Here is a 12,960-nt window from a genome sequence, read left to right as displayed (position 1 = left end):
CCTGGGAGTAGAAATCATATTTGCTTCCTCTAGGTGCACTTGGTAAGCTGCAGTTTAAATCTGGAATCCCTCACTTCTGTCAAATGCATATCCTGTTTGTGTCTCATATCCTGAATAAAGCTGATTACATAACCGGGCCTCCCTGGCAGGTGTGAAACTATTTTTAGGGGAGACATATCATTGCTTAGAAATGGATTCAAACAAACAAACATGTAGGTTATTAGCCTTCATAGAACAGGTGAGGCTGACCAAATTTCCCCTATAGTAGATATGTACAGCATAAGAAATATCAAGGATAATTGAACTGTGAACTGTTGCCCATTGGTTAGAGAACATACAAATCTTTCTTCTGTTCGGTGGAGAAGGAGGTAACATTTCTCTGATGGAACTTTTACAAAAAATTATTTTTGGTGGTACATTATTTTCAAATTTTAGGTCCTGCGCCAGATGTTGTCTCAGACAAAATCTATCAGATCAGCAAAACAATTGAGGAATATGCCATATGTCCTGATCTTCGAATTGACCTATCTCGACTAGGAAGACAAGAATTTGACCTGGAGAACAAATTCAAACCATTTAGAGGTAATCGAGAAATTGTATTTTGAAGAACTCCGATTAACTCTGTGGGTGGGGGTGACTGCTATCTGCAGGGGTGCACACACACGAAAGCAATAGAATTACCAGTCTTGGGGGTGACACTTGATAAATAAATGTAATCTGAATGTGGTACAGAGGGAAACGAGAGCCGCTAAGATAGTCAAAACTGGCAACTTTTAAAAACCACTTTTCAAACCCTTTATCATTTTTGACATAGGGAAGATTTCGCGGCTGACTCTTTTACAGTGTTCCAAGAATAGGCTGCGAATTGCCGGAACACGTCTTTGCGTTTCTAAGCAATGAAGGTGAAAATGCCAGGATAGTTTAGATAATTAAGAGGAGACGCAGCACAGTGGTGGGGTTGTTAAAATTTCCTATGGAAAGTGGGCATTTCTTTTCCAAGCCAAAACCATGCAGTTCATCTTGCTTCAATGCACAATTACTGATTGTCTGCTCTGTACCAAACGTTGTGTTAGGAAATTTTACCAAGGAATTCAGTAAGTACCAAATGGATTTAGGCAAATGGTTCAAGAATTAGAGAACTAGGATGAAATTGCCAAAAATAGTATCCTATATTGCAGAGGAAATAAAACTTCTGAAGTACTCAGATTATAATCTTTTGATTTATAGATTAATATTGAATCATGTAACAACATGAATTCCGTGTGTGTGCATATCATTTCCCCTCTATTTTATCCTATTGTTTTTTTTCCTAGAAGACATACAAGGAGCAATAAAATGAACATCTTTTTTTTTACTCCTTTGGTGCCCCTATAAGCTTAAATACAGTTTGTGTTAAGACGGTATTCAAGTAATTTAACTAAGCTAAAAGGATGAAATACCTGGCTCATGGCCACATGGTACTGTAAAGACAGAGAAGAGCTTGAAATGGACTGGTCAGGGGTCACAGTGTTGGGCAAACTATTTTTCTTGGAAGATTCTGAGTCAATTGCTTACTTAGCTAGCCAGCAGAAATTAATTCAAAGGCATGTGATACTTACAGGAAGCAATGTAAGCCTGCTTCTATTAATCTAGTTGAAAGTGTGCGTGTGTGCGTGCACGCACACACACACACACACTCACACACAATGATTTGATAGCTCAAAGCAAGGGATCTGTTATATTAAACAAAATGATTAAATGTACTTGCTTACATATGTTTGGAAGGACAGGACAATAAGGTGACTGAGAAAAATCAGGTGTTACCATCGGGAAGAAGTTATATTTATTTATTTTTGCTATCTTCACAATTTTATTTAGTTGCTCAAGAGACCCAGATCTTTGGTGAGCTCAGATCCAGGCCCATTGCTGCAGCCACTTCACTAGTTTGATGAATTTTTTAAAATGGTACGCATACCAGGAGGTGGGCAGGGAGAATCCCTGGCTCCCCAAAAGAATTTGCAGACAGTTGTTTGGGATAATTTTCGTGCTGTGTTCTTGAGGTTTTAAATGTTGAGTAGGGCTTGATTTCACTGGAGATAAATCAGTCCTCGGCATTTCACCTTAAAGAGTCAAGAGCATGAACTACGAGTATGTGATGTGAACTTTCAAATTTCAATGAATTTTATTTGCTTCCTTGCTTTTTACATTTCTGTTTGGTATTATGTGTTATCTGCTATAAATACCAAATCTATTTAGGCAAGTAGTTCAAGAATTTAACAACCAAAATGAAATTGCCAACAACATTATCTTATACTGTAGAATGAATAAAACTTTAAATGTATTCAAGATATAACCATGTATTTTATAGATTAATTTTTTTTCCTGTGGTTAAATATACATAACATAAAGTTTACCATTTTAACCATTTTTAGGTGGATAGTTCATATAGGTTAATTTTTAATTAATTTTATAGATTAATAGCCTCTTCACATCAAAAGATGATTAAAAACTATCTGTGTTCCTTAAAAAGTAATTGCATTATATTTGAATGGACACATATACTACATTGATTTAAGTGCAAGGAAAAATACTTTTAGATGTATATTTGACCAGGTGAAGAGATAATTTCATATTACATATTAAAATCTCATCCATTAAATATTATACCTGGATTTACTGGAAATTATTAAAAGTGGATTGGTAATATCTTCAGTATAGGTTTAAGTATTTCAGAATTCAAAAGTACTACGTATTTGAAACATTTGAAAAACAATACACATAAGTTTTACAATTTACAAATTAAAAAAGCCAGGCTCATGGACAAGTTTTAGTGTCTAAAAGTCAAGTAGAAACTTTTCTAGGAAAAGTACTTTCTGAGTGTTATTATGCACTGAATGCCAAGTTTGAAAAACATAATCTATTCTGGGTTTTATATATTTGTCAGATAAATGGAAAAGAAAGAATTGTTTTGGATTCCTGGTCGTTGGTTGGTACTGGACACTAGAGAACATTTGTATTTAATAAGGATTTTGAAATATCTGGCATCACCTTGAAATTGTTACTAAATTGGACACCCAACAGACTTCACACAAACTCAGGAATATATCCTTCATTGCTAGTTCAAAACCTGGATCTGGTTGGCAAAGTGGCATTAGGAAAATAGGAGTCACTGCTGAGGTCACTCCTTGATTTGTTTCATGCCAGCTGAGTCATTCTTTGGCCAATCCCCATAGAAGAGGTAACTGGCTGTGCCAGGATGCCTCTTAGCATTGAGGTGGGTGCATTTTTTGGCAGGGAGGTGGCAGAAAGAAGGTGTGAGTAGGGATACTGGCACAGTTTTATCTTAACAACTGTATTATTTTGGTTGATTTTTCACTTGCAAAGAAGAATTTATAACTTGATACTATTTACACCCATTGATAACCTGAAAAGTTTGTAGCATCTTGATTGTGCCTTAATTTGTGATTTTGTCTATAAATGGACACTTTGCTTCCCAATAATGTGTGGGGTTGTGATGGGATTGTGATCAGAATTCCATGTATTAGGGTAGTGATTCTTTGCTACACTTCCAAGTACTCTTCATGGGTATGGTCATTGATGTTCCCCTTTGCTTTCCTATCCTTAGTGGAGATAGTTGACCCAGTGGATATCTATCTCAATCTCCTTCGGACCATCTTTGACTTTAACGCCATAAAGAGTTTGCTGACTGGGCCTGGTCAACTGAAGATCCGAGTTGACGCAATGCATGGAGGTAAGTTCCTGATCTTCTGCTTTGGGGAGCAAGAAATGTTAAGGAGACCTCGACACATGTTGGGTTTCTGGCATTATGAGGAAGGTTAGATTCATAGATATTCACACAACACATGTATGTTCAGATATTTGCAATACTCTGGAAAACTTGAGGGCTCTAATTTCTCTCTTTTGATGCAAATTAAAACAAAGCTTGAACAAATAAGTTTGAGTTGTTAGAGTGTGGCGTGGATAGAGTACAACTGTAGTCATGCAAAAACCTTTTTTTTTGTTCGCAGTATATGCACATAGTTTAAATAGTCAAATAGTTTAAAGTTCATTATGAAAAAAATCTATCCCCAACTTCTTTCCCCAATTTCCTGCTTTCTAGAGGCAAATATTTAAAAAACTTAGTTGTTTTTAAAGTACTTATCTCACTATTACTAAATATTGTGAATACACTGCCTCTTGTTGATTTTTTAATTTTGGGCGTTACCGATTTCATGCTATGGAAAATGAGGTTGTAGCTCCTCACCCCCTCCACTCACTCAATCCAAGCACATTTCCCTAAACGAATTATGGAAAGATATGACTAATATCTTTGACTATATTAGTCATAGCTATATGACTAATTTGGAAAGATCAGTATCCAGTGTCTACATTATCATAACACTGCTGAACCCTGCAAAATACTGTAATTATATTTTCTTTACAGCAAAACTTTTAAAAAAATTTCCTAGGAATTAGTAATTGTCTTTTCTCATTGCTTCATTTTTGTTAAGTGTACTTATTGCTATTCACCCCCATACTTTCCCAGTATCTAAATCTTCTCTCACTTCATTGTCCTGGAGATGTCTGATCTACTTCAGACTGCACTGGTTGCTCTCTGAGCTGCTGTTGTCATGGACTCTTTCCTTGTCATCATTCTAATAATTCCCTTTACCTTTCTCTTATGTTAACTCTCCTACTTTTGGATCCTTTGTCATCCGTTTTCTTGCTTTACTCCTAAGTTTTGGAGGGACACATTCTCCAGGAACTCTGTGTGAGAAAGCTCATGGGAAGTAAATATTTTGAGTCATTGCATACCTGAAAACGCCTTTTTTCTATGCTCACTCTTAATTGATATTTGTCTGGATATAGTGGATATAAAAATCTTGGTTGGTTATTGTTTTTCTTCAGAAGTTTTGAGGGCATTGCTTCATTTTCTTACAGCCATTCATATTGAACTGGAGAAATCTGATGGTGTTCTGATTTTTAATTCATTGTATGAAATCTTTATTTTTTTCTTCTCTGGAGGCTTTTAGGGCCTTTGACTTGTCTTCAGTGTTTCTACCTTTCACAATGATGAGCCTTAGTGTGGGGTTATTTTCCTTTGTTATGCCACGAACTTGGAGGATTCTTTTAATCTGGAAACTTGTGCCCTTTAATTCTGGGAAATTTTCTTGAATTACTTCTTGGATGATTTCCTCCATTATTTTCTCTTTCCTTCTTTTCCAGAATGGCATTTGTTTAGATATTGGCCCTACTAGACTGATGCTTTAATTATCCTATTCTCCCCCACCACCCATTTTTTGTCTCTTTGTTTTGTGCTACTTTCTGGGAGATTCCCTCAACTTTATCTCTAATTCCTTCCATTAAGTTTTTCAGTTCCACTACATATTTGTAATTTCTTCCATTTTTTTTTCTAAATAGTCTCTTTTTAGAAATAGCTTCCAGTTCATGTTTCATGAATGCCATATTGTTTTTTAATAAGTCAGTTTTACTGAGGTATAATGTGTTTACTGAGGTATAACAGTGAAATTCATACCTTGTAGGTAAACAGTTTGATGAGGTTTGACAAACATATGTAGTTATGTAACTACTATGATAATCAAGATATAGACTATTTCCATCACTTGAAAAAGTTCCCTTGTGAAGCCCTATGTAGTTAAACCTGTCCTTCTATACTTGGCTCCTGGCAATCACTCATTAGCTCTCTGTCCCCATAGTTTTACCTTTTCCAGAAAGCCATATAAATGGAAACATATAATATGTAGCCTTTTTCTTCAGTCTTCTTTCACTCAGCATAATGTTTTAGAGATACATTCACGGTGTTGTATTTATCAGTACTTATTATTATTACTGAGTAGTAGTCCATTGCATAGATGTTCATTTATCCCTTTGCCAGTTGTTAAAATGAGGGCTATTTCAAGGTTTTGGCCACTACAAACAAAGCTGCTATAAACGTTTGTGAACAAATCTTTATGGGAATACATTATTTCATTTCTCTTGGATAAACACCTACAAGTGGGATTGCTGGGTAGTATGATAAGTATGTTTAACTTTATAAGAAACTGCCAAACTGTTTTCCAAAGTGGCTGTACCATTTATACTGCCAGGAATGTATGAGGGCTCCAGTTTCTCTGTGTCCTCACCAATATTTGGTATTGTCAATCTTTTCAATTTTAGCCATTCCACCATATCTTGTTGATCTCTATTAGGATATTACGGATTCATACTTTAAAAGTTTCTGTTTTCTCCAGGTTGCTCTTTACTCTGTTTGTTTTGGTCTCATGTTAAATGTATTCTTCAAAACTTTGGTGATCCTTGGCTGTCTGACATGTTTAAGAGTGAGGGCACTACCTCCATCCAACGTGAACTTCACTCTAAAGTTTTCTGTCTGGGCTGTTTTGTTCTTTATTTTCGGGCTGGTTATATTCCTTAGAAAAATATCTTTCGGGTTCTTTCCTTAGCATTATCTAGCCTAGTGGGAAGAAAGCTTCTCTTTCTAAATAGTTTGAACAATATTTCTGGGTTTGAGCCTCATTGTCTAGAGTGTACTATATGTTCAACTCTGAACCAATGACTCTGGCTGAGGAATGTAGACCAAGGTCACCTCCCGAGCCTTGAGAGAAGTGGGATTTAGTCATACCCAGATCACATGGAACTGAGATGGGAAGGGGTTGGTTCTCCCAAAGAAACCCCAAATGCTGCTACTAGATGAAGGGGAAATGAGTGCTGACCAGGCAAAAGGAAGAGATGCTCACTAGCTGCGGTTGGTGTTATATTAGTGGAAAATAAATATCAAGTAATCCTTTATATATATTTCAGCCAACAGGATTACATGCTGGTCCCCAAACGTGCTGTATATTCTATCTCAGGCTCTGTTCCCTTGCTCATCATGTTCTTTCCATTTGGGTAGCATCCCCACTCCCCACCCCTGTCAAATTTATATTTTTCCTTCAAGTCCTCCCAGAAATGCTACCTTGTTTTTGAAGCCTTGCCTGTGGTCATTCCTTCTCTTAAGCCATTGGACCTAACTATTTCATAAATATACATTGAGTAGCACGAGTCTTACCATTGCAGCCACTCATCTGTAGAGTTGACTCATTCCACTGCTAGATTAAGAGCCCAGAAATGTAAGAACTGTGTGCTTTGGATTCCTTGAATAAGATTCCCTCTGTTCCTAACATAGGAGTTCCATGTTAGGCACTCTATAAATGCGTGTTGAACTGGAGAACACTATTCCTTAGCATTTATTTTGCAAAATATGCTTAGTTTTATATGCTTCAGTGGTTTACAGTGTTTAATTATACACTTGGCAAAGTTACAACCATTACAGAGACAAAGAACATTGCTAGAGCCTTTTAGTGCTTTTGCATATATTTTGCTAATGCTTTTAATACATAAGAAAGCAACAGGCAATAAATCATCATTAAGTGGTTGATTTCTTTCTGGCAATTTAGAAGTTTGGGGGAAATTTTCATGTAACTGGATTATTGAATACATCTTTTATATGCCTAACACAGTAACAGGTACATAGTAGGTGCTCAATGAATAGTAGTTGAAATAAATATTATTCTGTGTTGTGTCTTGAAAAAGCCTGGAGAATTTATCTTTCTTTTCTGTTCTATTAAATAGCCTTTCTTGCTTTAACTGGAACAAAACACGCTGGGGGGGGGGGGGAGGTTCTACAAAGATTTCATGTTGCTGTGTATCTTTTTTTAGTTATGGGACCCTATGTGAGAAAGGTCCTGTGTGATGAGGTGGGAGCCCCAGCCAATTCTGCAATAAACTGTGTTCCCCTGGAAGATTTTGGAGGGCAGCATCCTGACCCAAACCTGACATATGCAACGACCCTTCTAGAAGCTATGAAAGGAGGGGAGTATGGATTTGGAGCTGCATTTGATGCTGACGGGGTAAGTAGGAATATTTTTTGCCTGCTGACCTTTTACCATATAATGAGCCAAGCACTGGAAACCAGAGAATTAATGAACACATCTGGGGCTGACATGTATGGGGCACATGGCCCCTAACTGGCACTGCATCTGCTCTTCTGTTTTATGGATAAGTATTGCAACTTAATAGCTGTTACTGTTCTTTTTTCCTGGTAAATGTTATGTTATAAGCAGTTTATTTCTTTTTAAAAAGTATTCATGCACTAAATCCTTATTTATGGCTGGTTTTGTTGAAAGCATATGTCAAGGAGCCAGCTGTTTTAGCAGTTACCCCTGTTCTCCATTATGTTTGGGGGACACAGTGAATTAAGACTATGGAGGCTGCTGAAGCCTGAGGTAGTCATCCACGTGTCAGTAGGTAGGACACAGCCTTAGATGCATCAAGATCCAGGGGCCTACCATATTCAGGGATTTAAAAGAAGGTTTCCCAGGCCCTGTTGGGTCCTGTTCAAGTTGTTTTAGGTTGTTTAAATGTGGGATGGCAGTAAAGTGGCTTGTGATGATTATGGGGATGGGCTGCTGGGAGTGTCTGATCACTGTCACACATTCTTTCCCGCAGGACCGTTATATGATCCTAGGCCAAAATGGCTTCTTTGTGAGCCCCTCCGACTCCCTGGCCATCATTGCCGCCAACCTCTCTTGCATTCCGTATTTCCGTCAGATGGGGGTCCGAGGGTTTGGGAGGAGTATGCCCACCAGCATGGCCCTGGACAGGTAAGCAAGGATGTCACCGAGAAGAATTTCATGGGAGGCCCTGATGTCAGCGTTCCCTTTGCAGGCAACTGTCACTCAGTCTCTCCTACTTCACGGAACTTGTTGAAAGCATGGGAACCTAGAGACGTGGATAATGTGCTGGGTAGGAGCACGGAGAATCAGGTGGCCTGAACTTGATTGTTGGTTCTGCCACTTCTCAGCTATGGGAACTTGAAGACTTCTTTGATCTCTGTGCCTCAGTTTGCTTATCTTTAAAATGAGGATAATAATAGTATCATCCTTACATGGATTATTAAGAGGTAGGAGTGAGGTGATTCATGTAAAACACTTAACAGAGTGCCTGGTGCATACCTAGTACATACTTCATAAATGTTTAATAATAGAACTGAAAGTGAGGTGGAAAGAATGTGGGTTTTGAGATCAGATTATATTATATAAAAATGCTAGCTTGTATCCTCACTAGCTCTGCAAAAATAGGGATGATTCTGTATGGATTTTTGTGAGAATGAAATGAGATATGCATGGCAAGTGCCCAACAGGATATTCCCTTGGTATATCAGTGTTAGGTTTCTTTCCCCTTGCCTTACACATTCCTGCCCTCTGTTACCATGTCTTATAAAACAGTGAATTACAGAATCGAATATTTTCAAGTAACATATATTACAGAAGCAGTACTTGTGCATGGTGGAAAGTTAGAAAACACAAAAAAATAAGTAAATGTAAACATCATACCTCTCTCCCTGAGTTACCTTTGTTAATAGATAAATGTATATTCCCTATGGATCTCTTTCTATACACATGTAATATACATATATAATTATAAATCGTGTAATATACATATAATATATAATATATAATATGTATAATACATAATTTCCTTTTTTAATACCAAAAGGAGGTGTGACAGTACAGACTGCTTTTAACTTGTTTTTTCTTTTCCATCCACAATCTCTAGCTTTGTATGAATGCATTTTTATGTCATCTAATCCAAGATTATATTCAAATTTTCCCAAGTGTTCCCAAAATGTCTTTAATTGACTGTTGGCCCAAAGCATCAGCCCCTCTAAGACCATACATTGCATCTGGATATGTCCCGTAAGTCTCCTATGACCTAGTGCAGTCCTTTTCTCTTGTACTTACTGACCATGCTTTCGGAGGAGACCTGACCAGTTGTCCTGCAGAGTCCCCCCTTCTGGATTTGTGTGGTTATTTCATCCTGGTATTATTCATGCATTCATGAGATAACATTTACATATAGTGAAGTGAGTAGTCTTAAGGGTACAATTTAATGAATTTTGGAAAATGTATCCATCTGTGTAACAACCACCCTGATTAAGATATAGAACATTCCCATCATCCCAAAAGCTCCCCTGTGCCTCCTTCCAATCCCCCATTGGGAACCATGGTCTAGTCTCTATTGCCGTATTTAGGTTTTGCCTGTTCTTGAATTTCACATAAATAGAATCATATCTTGTGTACTCGTTTGTTACTCGTTTTTTTATTTAATATACATTTTTTGATTCATCTATATACATTGTATGTATATAATAGTTCATTCCCTTTTGTTGCCGTGTAGTATACCAATGCACGAATATGTCATGATATATTTTTCCAATCTCATGTTGATGGACATTTGGGTTGTTTCCAGTTATTAGTTATTGTGAATCATGCTCCTATGAACATTTTTATACAAGTGTTTTTGTGTACATATCTTCATTTCTCCTGGGTAAATATCTAAGAGTAGAATGGTGATTATAGGGTTGATGTATGTTTAATTTTACAAGAAACTGCCAAACTGTTTTCCATTTTACACTCTTACTTGCAGTGTATGAGCATTCTAGTTGCTTCCTATCACCATCATCATTTGGTGTTGTCAGTCTTTTTTATTTTAGCCATTGTAGTGAGTGCAAAATATGTTTCATTTTGGTTTAGATTTGTATCGTCCGAATCAATAGTGATGTTGAGCTCATTTTTATATACTTATTGTCCATTTGTGTAACTTCTTTGTTATCTATTTGCTAAATTTAAAAAATTAAGTTGGCTTTTTGTTATTAATTTATAGAAGTTCTTTATATTTTATAGATAATAAGTCTTTTGTGAGGTATATCTATTACAAGTATTTTCTTCCTGCCTGGTGCTTGCCTTTTCATATAATTAATGGTGTCTCTTGATGTGCATAAGTTTTAAATTTTTATGCAGTCCAATTTATTATTTTTTCTTATATGGTTAGTATACAGCTTTTTTGTCTTCTACAAGAAATCTTTGCTTACCCCAAGGTCTGAAAGATAATTTCCCTATTTTTTTCTTCTAGAATAATGGTTTTAATTTTCACATTTAAATCTATGATCATTTTTTAATTAAATTTTGTGGTCTAAGGCAGGGGTCAAGTTTCGTTTAGCCCCATAACCAGTTGTTCTAACACTATTTATTGAAAGGAATTTTCTTTGCCCTTGGTGCCTTTGTTAAAAATCAATTGACCATATATACGTGGGTCTATTTGAGGATTGTCTTTTCTGTTCCATTGATCTATTTGTCTTTCCTTATGCCAATATTACATTGTCTTGGTTTCTGAAGCTTTAAAGGAAATACTGAAATCAGGTGACTCCTGATTTCCTGTTAGCCAAATTAGAAAAAAAAAAAAATGTATTCTAGGTCGTTTGCATTTCTATATACATTTTAGAATCAACTTGTCAATTTTTACCGAAGCGTATTGGGATTGTGTTGAATCCATAGAGCAATTTGGGAAGAATTGCATTTTTAATAATATTGACATTTACAGTTCAGGAATGTGGTATATCTCTCAGTTCATTTAGTTTTCTTTAATTTCTCATGCATACTTTGTAATTTAATATCTCATACTTATGTTTCACAGTTTATTGTAGAGGTCTTACCCAATTTTTGTTAAATTTGTTCCTGAGTATTTTTATATAGTTTGGTGTTATTGTAGATGGAATAGTTTTATAGATTTAATTTTACAGTTATTTGCTGCTGGTAATTAGAAATACAACTAATTTTTGTAAATTGATCTTGTATTCTTCTACCAAAGACGAGAAGAATCACATACATTTTGGATATCCCCCAACTTCTTTCCCTCAGGTGATACTGATATCAAGTTCATGCTGATGAATCAGCTCAGTTAAAATTTTTTGCCTAGCAGCACCAAAGGGTGGGGTGTGTGATTCCATGTTTCTTTTCCCCCCATTTGTCTTTACTTATATCTTTCCTTAAAAAAAAAAAAAAAAGATTCAGTAAAACTGTAGAGAGTAGGTAAAAAGGAGACCATCTTTAGACATTGAGAACTAAGAGTAATATAGGATCCTGAATGCTAGATATAGGTTATTTAATATTGTAGGAGTGATTTAATAATAACACCTTCTACTTATACAGAACCTTCTAAGTTAGAAAGAACTTTTGTATATTTGATCTCACTTGATCTTTGCAATAATAGTGCGTTATTGGGTAGACATTTCCTCTCAACATATTTAAGATGTTGAATCAAATATCAAACAGGTTACGTGACTTGCACAAGTTTATACAGCTAATGAGAAAATGACCCAGGATTTGAAACTAGGTCTTCTGATTTAGGTTGCTATTGCATCTGCCCAGTAACTGCAACTTGATTAGGATGGTCCCTGAGAAACCAGTTGAGAATATTGCCCAATTTTTCTGTTGGGTAGCCAGCAACTCTCCAAACCCTGGCCAGTAGAGGCTGGTTTCATTCTGATAACAAAAACCATTTGTCCTCTTTTCTCGTGGAAATTTCCCAGTGGTTCTTGATTTCACTTTATCCCCCCTTCCCAATAAATCTTTGTTTCAGTCAGAAACCAGAGGCTTTGCCTAGAGATTTCACAAAGGACCTGTTCTGATATGTAAGTGACCATTTAAAAGGATTATTCATGCTTGCTGGTTGGGATTCAGAATACTGTGGGGCTTTGACGTGGTGATTTGTTTTGGGTATTTGATCTGGTATGTAGCTCCCAGGTGGATTCTCATGATGGACACTTTATAATCTTCCTTCTTAGGTAAAATAAGTGCAGCTTCAAAATCTTACGTTAACAGTGGTTTCCCATGTAGGTTATTGTTTAAACATTAATAAAATCATCAGAATGTGCCCATAAATGCCAGGCCCTAGGAGAAAGACAGCTGATCAGTTGAGAAACATTAAATGATGCACTTGCCTGAACTCCTGGGATTCCAGAATAAGGGGGGCCTGCACCCTTGAAACTGATGAATTATTCAGACAAGCTTTTATTGTTCACAGATAATTGTTGCTCCCTGAGGGAAGACTTTCAGTGTCTTTCATTTCTACCCTTACAGTGTC

At 36.4% G+C, this 12,960-nt stretch overlaps 1 protein-coding gene across 1 annotated transcript in view; it reads left to right on the top strand.

The window, feature by feature from the left end:
- Window positions 1-12,960, top strand: part of PGM5 (phosphoglucomutase 5) — a 178,060-nt gene that overhangs the window by 32,579 nt on the left and 132,521 nt on the right. Inside the window, exons 3-6 of the mRNA XM_019730342.3 lie at window positions 436-582; window positions 3,605-3,730; window positions 7,696-7,886; window positions 8,485-8,639. Coding sequence (XP_019585901.1) covers window positions 436-582; window positions 3,605-3,730; window positions 7,696-7,886; window positions 8,485-8,639 — 619 coding nt within the window. The remainder of the gene's footprint in view (window positions 1-435; window positions 583-3,604; window positions 3,731-7,695; window positions 7,887-8,484; window positions 8,640-12,960) is intronic.

The sequence above is a fragment of the Rhinolophus sinicus genome, chromosome 16 (assembly GCF_057876585.1).
Source record: "Rhinolophus sinicus isolate RSI-liver-muscle chromosome 16, RSI-T2T, whole genome shotgun sequence".
NCBI classification, from domain to species: Eukaryota; Metazoa; Chordata; class Mammalia; order Chiroptera; family Rhinolophidae; genus Rhinolophus; species Rhinolophus sinicus.
Note: the sequence above shows the minus strand (reverse complement) of the source record. Positions and strands in the feature narration are given on the sequence as shown.